This window comes from Mixophyes fleayi, chromosome 2, assembly GCF_038048845.1.
Source record: "Mixophyes fleayi isolate aMixFle1 chromosome 2, aMixFle1.hap1, whole genome shotgun sequence".
NCBI classification, from domain to species: Eukaryota; Metazoa; Chordata; class Amphibia; order Anura; family Limnodynastidae; genus Mixophyes; species Mixophyes fleayi.
Genome location: NC_134403.1, coordinates 84,389,099 through 84,405,869, shown reverse-complemented (window position 1 = coordinate 84,405,869; position 16,771 = coordinate 84,389,099). Strand labels below are relative to the sequence as shown.

The window sequence follows — 16,771 nt, the reverse complement described above, 5'->3', positions numbered from 1 at the left end:
TATGGGGAGTTTTAAAATTCCACCAGTACCATTATGAATAGAAGTTCATACCGGTCACAAGTCACCATTCTCTTGTGTCTATATTGGAAGGGATTTCTGCAATGATAGCTGACGTTTTGTAAAGATGGTCCTTATTCTTGGGAGCTCACACTTATGAATTTAAAAAGAACAAAATGGCAACATTGATTTATTGTCACAATCCCTTCTACAACAAGCAGATGATTCTTTCCAAACTGATCAAAATATCTTTATTTGTAGAACAGCTTCCAATAACTAATGCAGTCCAGGGGTGGCCATAGACCAGTGATGGCTAACCTGTGACACTCCAGGTGTTGTAAAACTACAAGTCCCAGCATACCCTTCCAGCAATAAGCTGCTATATATTGGCAAAGCATTCTGGGACTTGTAGTTTCACAAACATCTGGTGGGTCACAGGTTAGCCAACACTGACCTAGACTTTGCTTTTAGTGGAGTGATTTAGCATACTTATGCCCCTCCTTTATTCTGATCGGTGGTCTGCCCCTCCCCCATTTTGATTGCGTCTTGGACACAATTTAAAGATAGGCTTGTGCTGCGAGGGGGGAGGTGATTGCCCTGACCTCTTCCCCTTAGATCCGCCACTGATGCAGCCATCAAGCGAAACATCAAAAAATTACAGTGCTCTCTAGTCTGGTCCTCGTCAACACACCTCAATCACTGACCTAATGTCAGCTTTTTGTGGTAGGGCTGAAATGCAGTGGAAGTGTTTTTGGGAAAAAGTTCATTGTCATGGCAAAGAGGGACTTTGAAATTAATTGCAATTCATCTGATCACTCTTCATGACATTCTAAAGCAGGGGTCGGCAACCCGGGGGTGGCACGCAGCCCCCTGAGCCCTGGCACGCCGTCCGTTCTCAATGACAGCTCATTCCTTCCCCGACACTGAACTGCTGCGCAAGCGCAGCAGTTCAGTGTCGGCTGCACAGTTCCTCCCAAGCACCTTTGCGGACCGGATCACGCCTGGAAGAGGCAAGTATAAACTTATATATTTTTTTTATTCATTTATTTGTGTCCTAAAAATTTATTTCATGCAATTCTGAGGCCATAAGAGTCATTGGGGCATTTTTTCTCTATCTACAAAATTTTTGGGAGGCACTTTGAAGTGTGAAGAGAAGGGGGCATTACTGTGACATAAAAGGTATTGGGGGCAACTGTGGCACACTATGTGTTTCTGGGGGCAACTGTGGCACACTATGTGTTTCTGGGGGCAACTGTGGCACACTATGTGTTTCTGGGGGCAACTGTGGCACACTATGTGTTCCTGGGGCAACTGTGGCACACTATGTGTTCCTGGGGGCAACTGTGGCACACTATGTGTTCCTGGGGGCAACTGTGGCACACTATGTGTTTCTGGGGGCAACTGTGGCACACTATGTGTTTCTGGGGGCAACTGTGGCACACTATGTGTTTCTGGGGGCAACTGTGGCACACTATGTGTTTCTGGGGCAACTGTGGCATACTATGAATTTCTGGGGGCAACTGTGGCATACTATGAATTTCTGGGGGCAACTGTGGCATACTATGAATTTCTGGGGGCAACTGTGGCATACTATGAGTTTCTGGGGGCAACTGTGGCATACTATGAGTTTCTGGGGGCAACTGTGGCATACTATGAGTTTCTGGGGGCAACTGTGGCATACTATGAGTTTCTGGGGGCAACTGTGGCATACTATGAGTTTCTGGGGCAACTGTGGCATACTATGAGTTTCTGGGGGCAACTGTGGCATACTATGAGTTTCTGGGGGCAATTGTGGCATACTAGGAGTTTCTGCGGGCAATTGTGGCAAAGTATGAATTGGGGGCACAACTATGTGGCATAAGATGAATTTGGGGCACAATTATGAGGTATGATGTGAACTGTGGCACTACTGTGCGGCATAACATTTTATTTTTTTTTTGCTGGTCCCTTACTGTTAATATATTAGCCTCAAAAAATGAGAAATATATATATATATATATATATATAATCTCCGAGAGGGGAGGGGACGGCTACAAATTGCCTGGGCCTGCATGGTGGCCCGAGTTCCCTCTGGAGACCTAATTTTGAAAAAAAAAAATTTTTAAAAGTACTTTTTTAAAAATAGAAAATTATTGAGTGCAGGGGGATCGGTAGTGGCTAAATCCCCTTCAGCTCAGGTACCTTCAGATGCCAGGTCATGTGACTGCAGTGATCACATGGTACTCGGCGGGCTGCTGGATATCTTCCCATGCTGTGCAGTGGAGAATAAGGTAAGAAGAAGATGTGCTGGAGAGGGGGCATTTGTGACGAAAGGTGATGGAGAGGGGCATGTGTCACTAAAGGTGCTGGGCAGAGGGGGGGCAAGTGTGTGTGTGTAAATATATATATATATATATATACATATACATATATATACACATATACACAACTGGCACACCTGGGCTTGACTAGATTTTAGCCGGCACTCCGATAGAAAAAGGTTGCCAACCCCTGTTCTAGAGTGTATGTCATCATAAAGACTGAGGCAGCACACTTTGTGAAAAATAACACTTGTCATTCTCAAAACTTTTGCCCATTACTGTACAAATGGGGTGGGGGGGGGGGGGGTCCTCCTGATCTGATGATTGCTATCAAGCATGGACACGTGGAATTACAAATATGGGGGTCTGTGACCAGGATTTCAGAAGATTTTATTCAAGCATGTGCTTTTGGATGTACAAATATTTTGGGGACATCTTCATGGACTTTATTTTTTATATGGACATGGTTTAAAAGCATTTTTGGATTAAAAGCTACTGACAACAGATGAAAAAGTATGCTTGGTGAGTATATGGGGTTTTATTTTTATTGTATTTATTGGGGGATTTATTATTTTTATTAAAGTGTTATGGTTTCAAACAGGGTGTTGTGGCTTTTTTTTTAAAACTTTTGTTGTGGAACTACAGGTTGCAGGCATGCATGGGTGTCAGGGCATGTTGGCATTTGTGGTTCTCCAAGTGCCAGCATGCCCTGGCTGCTATGGATATGCTGGTGCTTGTAGTTCTACAATCATCAGAATGCCCAGACTGCTAATGGCAGCACGGCCTGACTGGGACTTGTAGTTTCAAACCCCCCCCCCCCCCCCCCCCAAAAAAAAATGCCACCATTTTTGTTTAACACTTTAATCGTGTTTTCAGCACTAGGCTTGTTATTCCTAAAGGGGTGGCCCACGCATCTTTTTGCAGACCACACTCCCTTGGGAATCCAGATCAGCCAGGGGTTGGTTTGTCATTATGGCATGTGTCCCCCCCTGCTATAGTGCCAACCACCCCAGCTGGTTTGTCTAGTGCTGGTTACGTGAAAATCGAGGGGGGGGACCCCACACAATTTCTTTCCCCTGAATTTCATGCAACCAGCAGTAGGCTGGCAGCACTAGGGTTAATTTTGCTTGGACAGGGGGATCCCTCTCTTTTTTTTCCCCCCTCAAACATTCATCTATTTTAAAACTTTTCACAGCGTCCGGAATCTGTGGCTGTATAGCCTTGCAGTGTAACAGTGATGTGCTTGGCAATCTTGCATCTAGAAAGAGTGTTGTGTCTGTCAATTTGTATTTGAAATTCCTTTGGGTTTGCAAAATTGCAGCTTCATATATTTGAAGATTTTTATAGCTAGAGTGGGGAAAAATTGGGACAGTGAATTCCTGCACATTTGAAACCAGCAAATTTATTTATTTAATGTTTTTTTTAAAAACTCATCTCCTGCGATTTTATATCAAATCTCAGGTTACCTCATCGCCAAGTGTCAACTCGTCCTAGAATAGGATTTTCAAAATCGCAGCTTGATAAATTTACCCCCTAGAGTAGTAGGGCCTACCATGTTTGGTACAAGAACATTGGAACGATTTTGTGAATGCCACCTCAGCCCAGTGAAAATGAAGGTCTTCTATAAAAGTTATGCATGGTGGTCTGATTCAATAAATAATCTGATCATTAATTCCAAAGACTGAAAAATGTCAATAGTTACACCTGCACCAGCTACATTACACTCTTAGGAGTGGCTCTCCTCTCCATGGCAAAGAGTTCATATTGATTTTGCAGGTCCATTCATGGATCCAATGTTTCTGAATGCAGTTGATGCACATTCTAAGTCCACAAGATGTCAGAGAAAACTATTGCTCTTTACAGAACTATAAGTAGTTATCTATACAAATCTGTAGAGGTAACCAAGTTCATTTCAGAAGATATCCGATAAGTAATCACATAAAACACTTGCTTTAGCGCCATCCCAACCAGCCACAAATGGATTAGCCAACTGATTTGTTTTAATATTTTAGAAAGCAATCAAAGCCATGAGCCACAAGCACATTACTCTAATAGAAAATTAATTATTTTTTAATTGTTTATTGAAATGCTTAACATGCTACCACAGGGCAAACTCCAGCAATGATATTCCTCAGCAAAAACCTGAGATCTGATTGAAACCAGATGTTCTTAAATAAGTCCATAACAAGCAATTCAAAAATATGTATAAAAAAAACTGAATAGAAATTTTGATGTTTGTCAAGAAGGGTTAGCATGAGATTAGCGAGTAGACAAATAGCTTTTGGGGGAAAATAATTTCAAGGTCTGGCCCCTCAATGTATACTGCTGATGTTGGAGATGGCTTATTGTATCATGTAGATCCTTAATGCACAAGGGAGCCAAATGTAATGTTAGTTGAGCAACCTTAACTTGCTTCCATAGAAATGGCAATTCAACAATATGTGACTCTAGAGACTTTAGTATCTACACCAATCACCCAAGCAGATGTGAATCTTCAACTACTCTTGAGAAATTTACAGCGTACTGTGCAGAGCTTCACAGCTATTATCCTGAAAGTCAGACCCCCGCAAAGACTAAATGTATTGTTTTAAAGTACACAGACAGTGAAGAAATTTGAGGTAGACATTAGGGACTAGATTTACTAAACTGCGGGTTTGGAAAAGTGGAGATGTTGCCTATAGCAACCAGATTCTAGATTTCATTTATTTAGTGCATTCTACAGAATAACAGCTAGAATCTGATTGGTTGCTATAGGCAACATCTCTGCTTTTTCAAACTCGCAGTTTAGTAAATATACCCCTAGGTGTGTTTTATGATATCAAAATATATAAACACATCATTTGATATACCACCTTGTCTGTCTGGCACTAAATAGAAATCTTTCCTGACTGTCAAACTAAAAAAAATCATTAGACGTTCCAGCTCATATAGTTTACTCACAACAGAAATCAGAATTTCTTCTATAGACTAACAAGTGTCTCGTTGTGTGAACGCAGAGATCCCTGGGGAGATGAATACACATTTGCCTGGCTTAGCACTGGCCGAACAGAGACGCGGAGTCCAACGGGTTACCCGGCCTTCAACAAGAACCACCGCAAGGCAGGATGGACTTTAGCGGCCGGGAACACACAGGTCGCAGCCCTCTGAATAGTCACTAGGCGTAACACAGCAGAGAGAATTGAAAATCCGAAAGCAGGTCAGCTAGCTGAAGACTGGTATACTGGCGGTAGCGAGGTACAAAATCAGTATGCAGAAGTAAAGTCTAACAGGCTGGAATCTGGTACACAGGCAGTAGCGCAGTACAGAATCAGGATCTGAGGAAGAGAGGTCAAAACAAGCAAGGACTGGTACATGAGTGGTTAACAGGCAGAAAAGTATGAAAACCTGTTGCTCTGACTTAGCATGCGAGAGTGAGCTTTATATACACTGCAGAATATGCCACCTCCCAGCCACAATCATGTGACCGCCAAGCCAGAAAGTGCCGATCTAACAGAGACAGAGGGAATGAGAAGCACATGTGTATGAGCAGGGATGTTTGTGACAGACATGCTGCAGTCCCTTCCCCCAGGCAGAGCAGAGAAAATGTCTAGCTTGACTACTTTTTAACACCATTACACAGGTGCAAGTGCTAATAAGCCTGTCCTCAGGTTGGAGGCCCAAAAGACTTGAAATGGGGCTTAATGGATGAAACCCTTACTCACTTCCCACACATAACCCCGGTAATCCTTTTACTAAATGCCATTAGCAAGCCATTTAAATACAGAATAACATTTTCCTGAGGTTTTTAAAGCATGTAGGTTAGAAACCTGGGACAAACATACTTGTTCAACAACGTATTCCAGTGTTTTTGTCACACTATCAAAGCCCTTGGTGATTCACAATTAAATTTGTTTAAAAAAAAGGGAACAAATTATGTTACAAGTAGAAATCCCAACAGGGTTCAGATTTTTGTAGAGATAAGCAAATACACCCGGACACTTTGCAGACAGAAGTAATTTGTTTAATGTTTTGGGGTTTTTTTTGGATATGGATGATCAGAAGTGTTTAATATATTTGGAATCTTTGTGGGAAGAGGGAAATGTGACTTCAGGGTTAAACACCGCTATAGTCTATGGGCTAGATCTACTAAGCTGCAGGTTTGAAAAAGTGGGGATGTTGCCTATAGCAACCAATCATATACTAGCTTTCATTTATTTAGTACCTTCTACAAAATGACAGCTAGAATCTGATTGGTTGCTATAGGCAACATCCCCACTTTTTCAAACCCGCAGTTTAGTAAATCTAGCCCTATGTTTAACACAAATGAGGTGGGACAGCTTACAAAATTCAAGATGGAAATCAGACTTCTTTCCTCACTGGTTTTGAGAGTGGATCAATTGAATTGTCCTATAAAATACACTTTGAGTGACGTTAAGGAATTATGGCTGAATAAAGGCACAATAGGATAAAAGAAAAAGATCAGAGAATCTAAAAGTGAAGAGATACAGCATTTAGATAATGACAAGAAGGCCACTCTTATTTTTAAAAGTGCAGAAAAAGGAGGAAGTGTAGTGTGTTGCATAGAACTGATTATATTAGAGAGGCACTGCACAAATTGAATGATAAAATCTTATACCACCTTGGCTTCAGATCCCACTCAAGATTATAAGGGGCATATTCAATTAGGACCTAGGATCACGGTAATGCACCAGAATAGAGCACAAAGGTAATCCACAGCACCACAATAACTCTGTGGGGTGCAAAGGTAAATCCACGTTATTGCAGTACCGTATTACCTTCAGTAATGCGCACTCCATGCATTACCACAATCCTGGGACCTAATTCAATATGCCTCGAAGAGCCTAAAACTTCTAGGAGAAGGCTCTAAAGGAGGAAATGATATCAAGGAAGGAATTTAGTCTGTTTATACAATATCCAGGTATACCCATTTTTCATCACCTCTCTAAAATCCATAAGTCACTCACATCACCTCCTGGTCACTCAATTAATTTTGGAAATTGGGTCATTAACTTATAATTTATCCTGCTTTGTTGATCACTTTTTGCAGAACTATGTTGGTACCTTGAAATCATGCAGTAAAGATTCTATGCATACTTTAAGCTAGCTCCCTCACTTTAGAGGGAGTACCTTATAAGCTCACATTGGTTTTACTGTCTTCTGGGTAGACAGCTGCACTATACTCACACCAGTCCAGTGCTTCAGTTTAAATAGTCTTGACTACACTTATTCACTAGCATGAAAATAAAACAAAACATAAACAAAAACCTTGCAGTCTGGCATCTAACTAATATACAGGCACTCCCTCTCTAAGATGAGAAACCAATGTCCAACACATGTACAAAACAATAGCACTTACAGGTAATAAGTTACAGCATCTCTCAGAAGCCCTCCTCCCCAGACTGTGAGAAACTAAGAGTGAACTTCCTAGCAGCCTTTTAACAGCAACTTATCATGTGCAACTCCTGATTAGCTAGAAACTTGCTAGCTCTCTGGAAAACCTGGAATGGGCCATATGAATGGAGCACACCCTTCTCTCTGCTTTCAAAATCCCCAGGGATCCTTACCAGTTTTTTTTACAACTGAAGACAATTTCTTGGAAGCTTTCCCCAACCACAAACAATCTCCCTGGAGTTTTAAAACACAAATGACAGAAATTTAGGACTTATATTCCGGCCATTCACTACTCTTCCAGTGCTGGTTATTATCTTAATTATCAGTCTTATGGCACATCTTTCATGCTCTTGTGATTATTAAGTGTATCTAGCATTTATCTTTCCTGCAGCTTCTCCATCTTCAGATCGCCGGGTGTATGTAGTTCTCAGTATATGCTCAGATCCCACAGTGTTTCACTAAACCAATGTCATCAGGTTTTAATTCAGTCACATTACTTACAATTAGTGAGTTTTGATATAATGATTTGATGCAAATTTTGGCCCGGGAATGTAGGTTTGTCACAGTCATAAACAGAGGCTTCCAAAGATGGAGAAGCTGCAATAAAGATAAGTGTTAGATACACTCTGCTAGAGTGTGGATCTTGCTAACGATTATACACAAGATAGGGGTCATATTTGCAAAATACAGCAAAATTATGTGTCTTGCTTTTCTCCCCCTGTCGTTTCTAAGGGTGCTATGTAAAAGTGGATGAAGTAAAAAGTGGAGTGAATTGTTCGAAAAATGTTCGTAAATTCATTTCATATTTTATTTAATCAACTAAAAACACAATTTTCATTTCCACTTCCATTAGTTTACTCAATTTCCATTCTTATGTTTACTCCCCCAGCCCTTCACTTAGTTGTAAGCAATAAGTATTATTGACAGTGGTTGAAAGACTTACATAAGAGGGGACATTCACTCGATTTGAGGATTGTCCCTTGCGACCTCTACACAGACTTGGTACACTATTGGTCTATGCATGCCAATAGGTCCCAGCAGTCACAACTTCGTCTTGTGCTCACTAAAACCCAGAACCTACCTCTCGTATCTCGGGCTAGCTTGCCTCCCATATACATCAGGGCCATCTTTTCCACTGGGCACGATGGGCAAGTGCCCGGGGGCCCCACGGGCAAGGGGGGCCCCATAGGCAGAGCTCTTTCTTAATGAGAATAAATAATCCTGCAAAAAAACAACAACTTACCTTTTGCGGTCAGTCAGTTGGCGATCCGGCTCCCTCCCTGTTCCCCTACTCTGTGCTGTGCTCGCACTGACATTTTCATTGAGGAGCACAGCACAATGGAGCCATGGCGCAAGATGCAACGGAAAAGCAATTGAAATTCAAAGAAGCAGAAAACAGAAAATAAAAAAAAGGGGTTCAATTGGAAAACAAGGCGATTGAAAGGTAAGAGAAGGGGGATTTGATTATTTAGTTGCTGTACTTCAAGGATGGCAGAGCAAGTACATTAAAAAAAAGTATATTATTATATTATAATATTCTGTGGTTGTGTAGGTAGGGGCTCCAGTGCTCTGCTTTGCCCGGGGGCCCATAATGTTAGTGAAATGATATAAATGATATACATGTCACCACTCCTAAAGTTGTGGTGTAGGTCAGTACTCCACTGTAAATCATGTGTAGCTATGTCACATAGCTCCACGTGATTTATGTCTCTGATATCAGCACTTAAGGAGAATGGACCAGGCAACTCAAAGGTAATCAAAACTTGAACCCACATTAACTCTCCCAGACATCGGAATTTGTATTTAAATTCTTCTATCGCATCAAAGATCACGTAACATGCCCTGGGGTAGCATTTATCTTAATCCAACTACGAATCCCCTGTCTAAGAAACAGTGAAGTCAATCAGCTAATAGGACATGTGATGAAACGAGTGTGATAACACTAACCATTCTGTTTCTCGTTTCTCACATAATGTGGATTATAGCAAGTACTTTTTATAGCGCTTGCTTTTGTTCCCCAGCTCACCAGACTACAACTGTATTGTCTAATTACATGTGGCTAAGGGGACATTGTAGCTCAGTTTAAATATGTATATTGTGTATTGATGACTTGCAGTAAGGTTATTTGTTGTCTTTAAAGTAAAGCCAGGGGGATTATGGGTACGGATCAAGTTGCAAGATGCTGGAGTGGGAAAACTGATTAGTGTCCATTGTTCTCACCAGACTAGTCCAGACAGGTCATCTAACAGGGGAGGTTCTGTGGAAGGAGAGCTCATCTTCACTCCCGTAGTCCAGCACTGACCAATGGTTAAGAAGAATAGACCCAGGGGTTTGCCCAGGGAGGGGAAAGACTATGGAAATTAGACCCGAGATATAAGTAACCACTCCAGGGAAGAGGGGGTGTTCATTCTGGGATTTCATACATGAAGAGTGCAAGATCTGGTTTTGAGTTCTCGTTCTCTAATAGAGTCTATATATGCAGCTGAGAGAGATCCATGGGTCATGAAGTCTGAACAGCCAGGTGACTGTAACTATTTAAACTAGTGGGGTAAGGGACAGATGATGTGGTAAACCTGCCTGGCATTTATTTACTGTGTGTACATAATATTCTAGTATTATTTGTATGACAAATGTACTGTTGTACTTTTCTAACTGCATTTGCCTGATTGACTATACAAATCCTAGAAGGTATTAGGTAGACATCCCTGGCATAGGAAGGCACCCGTGGGTGGCCAGCCAGCGTGAAGTGGGTAGCATTGGGCCAGAAAACCCGGTATTTTCACAGGACACTACAGTAGTGTTACTGCTTATAGAGGCATATTCAATTGGCCGCTTTACTGTCAAAAGTAACGCGGCTTGAGCACTATTACCATTATTACGGTAATAGTGCGTGTAATTATCGTTATTACGGTACCTTTAACGCCGGCTTCTGCTCACAGCTCAGGGAGCTGCGGGCTGAAATCCGGGTTAGAATTACCGTTATAACGGTAATACTTTTAACGCTGCGTTACTTTTGCGAGTAACGTGGCTAATTGAATATGCCCCATATAGAATCCAGTTAATTTAAAACCATATTTATAAATAACACTTTTATATCCCCTTTAAAAATCTCTATTTGTATTATAAAAACTACATTTAAAGCTGCAAACATGTTTGCACTGTTGCTGTTTAAACTTAGGTGCATATAGCAGTATGGAATAATACTCAACATGTTAAAGATTTTTTTTAACACATTTTAAACACTTTAAATTCAACAATGAGAAACAGTCACAGAGCTGCAGATTCACATCTGGTTTATTATTGCAAAATATTTCATGAATTGAAGAAATGAATCATCAATAACACTCCCTAGCCTTTCAGTACTGTGCACAACCTCAACTTCTATTCGCATATGAGAACTCGTTCAGCATGTACGACTGAGACCTAAAGAAGCAGTTGCAAATGGATAATCCTTGGCACAGAAATTCAGTCTGCCCAAGGAGGGGTCTATCATCAACTATTTACATAAAGTCAATAAAGGCAAGTTAGTGATAAGTTTTTCATATTCCATATTACTTTGTTATTTACCATACATGAACAGTGTCCTTTATGCATGTTTTAAGTCTGTATATGAGTTGCTCATACTTGATCAGCAATTGGCCTGTGTTTTTGGTAAGTCTGCAAAAATAATGTTCAGGTATCTCTGTGACTGAATACTGTAAGACCTTGTTCATTGGTATATTTTAGATGGAGCTTAGTGTGGGCCACAATAGTAGATATGATCAAATATGTAGAAATATATTAATTAACTAATGAAAGCATTGATAAAGTTTTATAGGACAGGTTAGTACGGTGGCTTTGTGGTTAGCACATCTGCCTCACAGCACTGAGGTCATGAGTTCAATTCTCAACCATGGCCTTATCTGTGTGGAGTTTGTATGTTCTCCCCGTGTTTGAGTGGGTTTCCTCCGAGTGCTCCGGTTTCCTACCACACTCCCAAAAACATACTGATAGGTTAATTGGCTGCTATCAAAATTGACCCTAGTCTATCTCTGTCTGTGTGTGTATGTTAGGGAATTTAGTCTGTAAACTCCAATGGGGCAGGGATTGATGTGAGTGACTTCTCTGTACAGTGCTGCGGAATCAGTGGCGCTATATAAATAAATGGTGATGATGATGATGATTATAGTCATAGGATGAAAATTGCCAGTTTTACATTTTAATTTAAAGCACTAACAACTTTTAGGATGAATATTTATTGGAAAGTGTATTTGACATTTATACCAAATTGTAAGAACACCCACTTGCTTTGAAACACAAAACTAGAAGACCCTTTCTTGCTTTGGTCATGGATTACAAGCAAACCATATATTTTAATATACCAATGTTACATGGAGAATTGGCCTAAGAAGTGAAATATCACAGTTGTGTGCCCACAACCTGTTAACCAAAACCACAATGCAAACTTGAATTTATGGGCATTCAAATGGCAATTTTAGTCTTCCCTCATAATTTCATGTCATGGCTCATGCTTTCTGATATAATGACCCTTTCTAGTATTTGCCAGTGGATGTCTAAAACCAAGAAAGTAAGTATTTTAAATGTACAATTTATGGGAGCAAAATTAGGATGTCCCTACGAAAATTTGGTCATATGTGAGTTCTAGTTATAGGTGTTCACCTTTATTGTTGTTGCAAATCACATTATGTTACATTAAGTACATTATATCATATTAAGATTTATTTAATGACATTCATACCTCCCAACAGTTTCCATAGGACAACCAGATTTGTGGTAAACAAAGGATGATTGACATACTAATTTTGTGTGTGTGGGTAATACAGGGGATTGGTACTATGAATCGGTTGTGGTTTGATGGTTTGGGGGTGTTCCCTATGTTTGTCACAATTTAGTTACTGGAAATTTGGCAGGTATGCCATGGTACAAAAAAAGCACTATTATTCTGTAACCTGCAGCATCTAGACATCTGCTTCTTTTACACTAACATGCACTAAACCGATCAAGGATAATGTCTGATTGGTTACTCTAGTTTACAGAATATAGTACTATTTACACCACATTTTTAAAAACCCCTTTCAGTCACTCCCTTTCCATCTACCCTTTACACAACATACTCTATTTACAATTGCACTCAAGGCAAGCAAGTCTACCAAGATGTGAACATGCCAAATTTAAACCATTTAACGAGCTGGGATGGGAGCTGTCCGTGTAAGCAGGTAATCAGCCACCACAGTAGGGACATAAGACAGTGGAATAAAGAAGAATTTTGCATCCCAGCCAGCGGAGTAGCGAGTTTTGGGATGCACAGCAGTCAGGGCATGTTCCATGCAATCTGCAACCTGCGTAAGATCTGTGCTGCAAAAGGATAGAAAACTTTTCTCCATATCAGCCACATCTGCAAGAAAATAAAGTGAACAAAAGAATTTACATTGTCTTCTTTCAATAATATTAATACTAAGGACATAAAGAAAGTTTGTTTTATTTATAGAAGTTTTCTGGCTGCCAGTAAGAATTTTATGTTTCTGGTTTTATTTCCCCAGGAGATTTATGTTAATTTTTAATCTTCTGACTTTGCTCATTGACATTATTTTAAAGTTCCATTTTTTATTGGAGAATCTCACACTTTGCTGATTGGGAGATGCCATGAAGATTTCTGTCATAGTGATCATATTGTGTTGTTGATGCTAAGAACAGATTTTATATGTGGCCATTTCGCCTAGTTGTAGAAAGAAATTCATTTGGCATATAGGTAGAGAAGGAAATTGGCTGTTAAGTTGAACAACCATATCAAGAAGTGCCTTTTCTTTGTGGTATTGCAATTACTAGGCAAAACATGCCATCAGTTATCAATGACTGACCAAATTATCTGTTCTGTCTTATTAAATCTGATCTGATTGGATTTTGATCATACAGACTGATAATTTGGACAGTCAAAGATGCTTTGATGGTTTGGTCAATTTGTCCAAAAATAGTCAAATTGTGTCCTTGTAAACAGTCACAATTTTTATTGAACAACCGTGATCTTCTGTGGCTGAAATGAGTGTGTTTTGTCAGAAAATAGTTGTGGTCTTACCTGAAATGGGCATGATTTGTCATATCTAGGCATGGTTTAGGCACTTTGGTATGGCCTATTTTGTCCCAAATCTAAAATGTTGGGACTGGTAGGTATGAAATTACCTAAACTAAAAATGAATACACTTACTTTAAAACGTTGTGTATCTGGTATCTATCCTGTGACGAGACCGGGTCCCATTGGGATAAAATCGAATCAACCCGGTCTGTCATGAGTGGGCCCTACCGAGGATATTGGTTTCCTTGTACGGTTATTAAATTTCACCCGGTGGACAGATTCGGTACTAAATGTGTCCCAGGAGGGAGGGGGAAGTTGTCACAGGAAGCTTGGATCAGCTGAAGCCTCTGTGCCATCACAAATTAGTGCAAGAGTTAAACAGGGGAGGATCTGGCCCTGATCTAAATACAGGGGGCAGAATTTATGATGTTTGTGGATGTGACATGAACATCTAACCTCTCAGACTTGCTGGAAGGGAAATCACAGGGGGGCCTTTGTTGAAAACACACTCCTTACCACACCCTGGTCACCATCCCTATGCTGTTATTATCAATGACTGTGGACTGTTGAAGAGGGGGCTGGGCCTGGGCAAGAGAGGAGTAAAAACATGGGACCCAATAGAGGGGAGGGGTGTGTGCTGGGATTTTTGAAGGACAAGGAACTCTGGCTGGGAGAGGGTTATCGAACTCTACCAGGAGACAAATACTGGTAGGACATTGATATCCCAGTGAGGAAGTTTGTGGGACCCTTACTCTATCGGGAGTCACTCATGATCCAGAGTAAACTGGTGAGCCTACTTGGAGTACGGAGAGTACTCTGGGTCCCACTAAGCTAGTGGAGAGTTGGCCGAGGGGCCAGAGTCAGCAAGTTTGGAGGACAACTACTTGAGACCGGCCCACTGGTCATCCTGTGGAATTACTTTGGGATTCATTTGTTGTCTGACTGGGGCTCTGAGAAACTTCCTGTGTGGTGAGACCTTTCCTATTTGCTGTTTGGGTGTTTTAGTGCCACTGGTTATTAGCTAATATTCTTGTATATTGGGTGGAGGAATTATTTCTTCTTTGTGGAGCACTGTTTTTTTATTTACTCTGTGTGAACACTTGTGTAAATAAAGGGATCATTATCACTTTCTTGCCTCCTTACCTGTGTGATTCCGTGAACCAAGAGGGCCAGGTATCTAGTGAACTTAGGTTCTAACCCTGGTATCCTCACATATGCACACTCGCAGATGTTTTTTACACTTAGTCAAATTAGTTTTTTAATCTTTGCATTACCAGATTGGGCGTTGTAATTATGAGCACTCTTAAAGTGGGGGGTGTTGTTCCTTTATATAGTGTGAGAAAAGAAAAGACTACAATAATAAAAATGCTTTGCTTTGAATATTTTTGTAATGAAATAAAGTGGGATATGTTGTCATGACACCGGGACACTCACAGGCAATTTACCCTGGCCAATAGGCAAAGAATGTATCCGGAGTAACTCTGGCAAAGACTCAGTGCTTACTGGGCTAACCCCTGCCCTCAGTACTGTGGATATGGGAGCTTTATTTCACTTAAATCATTATTTATTTTATTTCCTGGCCAATATCCGGATAAAGAAACTTAAGTTTCTTAAAAAGCACCAAGAGCAATATAGCACTTTAAGTAATAGTGAAGAGGGTTATACTGCAGCAAATCACACAGAACAAAAAAGGGGCACAAGTATATAACCAATCTCCTAGTAGCAAACCCTTGGATATCCACTCTGGACTTGATCCTGGACTGCGGAGCATTCGCTATCAATGCTGGCTGCAAGGCAGCAGTCCTGTTTCACTGTAACCCTACTTTCTGTTGACACACAGCTTCAGAAGACCCACAGGGGATGTTCAGATGAAGGAATAAGACTTATAGATCCTCAAAGTCCTTCAGCAGCACTACAAACTTCAGTCAGTCCGCTGGGAGTGATAGTCCCTTCACCTCTGATTTTCAGCTCACAAATACACAGTCCCTCTCTGGTGTCCACACACACCAGGCTTTTATCCTGTCTCTGACTCCCCCCCCCCTTCTCCTGAAGCATGACACTTTTCTTTTAAATCCACCATGTCTGTAGGCAACATGTTTCTGCAATGTAACGCACACAAAGGAACCCATTCACTGCAGATGTATATAACTGGCATCCTCCCTGGATTGACCCTGTGGGCTGGAACATGGCTCAGTGGCTTCCTATCTTGTGTTATACTCCTACCAGCTGTGGCTCCACAATGTCTACAGATTCCAGATTCACACAAAGGATCTCCTGAAAGGAGCCTATGCTTTAGTGTCGATATTAGCAGATGCATTGCTGGTTTGCAGAAGTTCAATCTCTGGCTGGCAGATACTCCCAACTGACTCTAGCCTGACAACTGGGCCCACTGCTCAGCCATCAGTAGTGGCTCAAAATTGCGCTTAGCGCACTTGTGGAATAGGCTGTACTTGGCGTCTTCTCGACTGGATCAGGTCTACCCAGAGTGGTTACAGCTTTTTTACAATGGCAAACAGGAATTGCAGTTAAAACACACATTATGCATATTACATGCATACATGGCTTTAATTAAATGGAATCCGGAAAAGACCTCATGCAGTGCTATGGATACCGACTTAACGTTGACTTAAAGCTTTCCGCTAAGATTCTGGCCCCAGATTGAACCCTCTCATCAAGATCTTGATTCATCCTGATCAAGTCGGATTTATTACAGGGCGACAGGCAACAGACAATACCAGGAGGGCTGTCGATCAAACTCATTCCATTCATGTCGGCAAAATCCCCTCCCTACTCATGGCGCTAGATGTTGAAAAAGCATTTTATCTCATGGCCATTCATGTATGGGATCCTTGGATCGATGAGCTTCTCTGGTAAATTTTTGAAGGGTATCACCACCTTGTATTGCTCCCCTTCCGCCACGGTTTCAGCTAATGGGCTCACTTCACTTCTCTTTAGTATCTCCAATGGTAAACGTCAAGAATACCCCCTTTCCCCACTTATCTTTGCACTACTG

The 16,771-nt window shown here is 41.1% G+C and overlaps 2 protein-coding genes across 2 annotated transcripts in view; both read right to left on the bottom strand.

Annotated features, from left to right (window-relative positions):
* LOC142141206 (retinol dehydrogenase 16-like) overlaps positions 1-7,697 on the bottom strand; it is a 35,387-nt gene extending 27,690 nt beyond the window's left edge. The window contains exon 1 of the mRNA XM_075199425.1: positions 7,654-7,697. The gene's annotated coding sequence lies outside the window, so the exon portion shown is untranslated. The remainder of the gene's footprint in view (positions 1-7,653) is intronic.
* A 4,626-nt stretch (positions 7,698-12,323) lies between these two features.
* Positions 12,324-16,771, bottom strand: part of LOC142141205 (retinol dehydrogenase 7-like) — a 45,321-nt gene continuing 40,873 nt past the window's right edge. Inside the window, exon 5 of the mRNA XM_075199424.1 lies at positions 12,324-13,083. Coding sequence (XP_075055525.1) covers positions 12,869-13,083 — 215 coding nt within the window. The 3' untranslated portion in view covers positions 12,324-12,868. The remainder of the gene's footprint in view (positions 13,084-16,771) is intronic.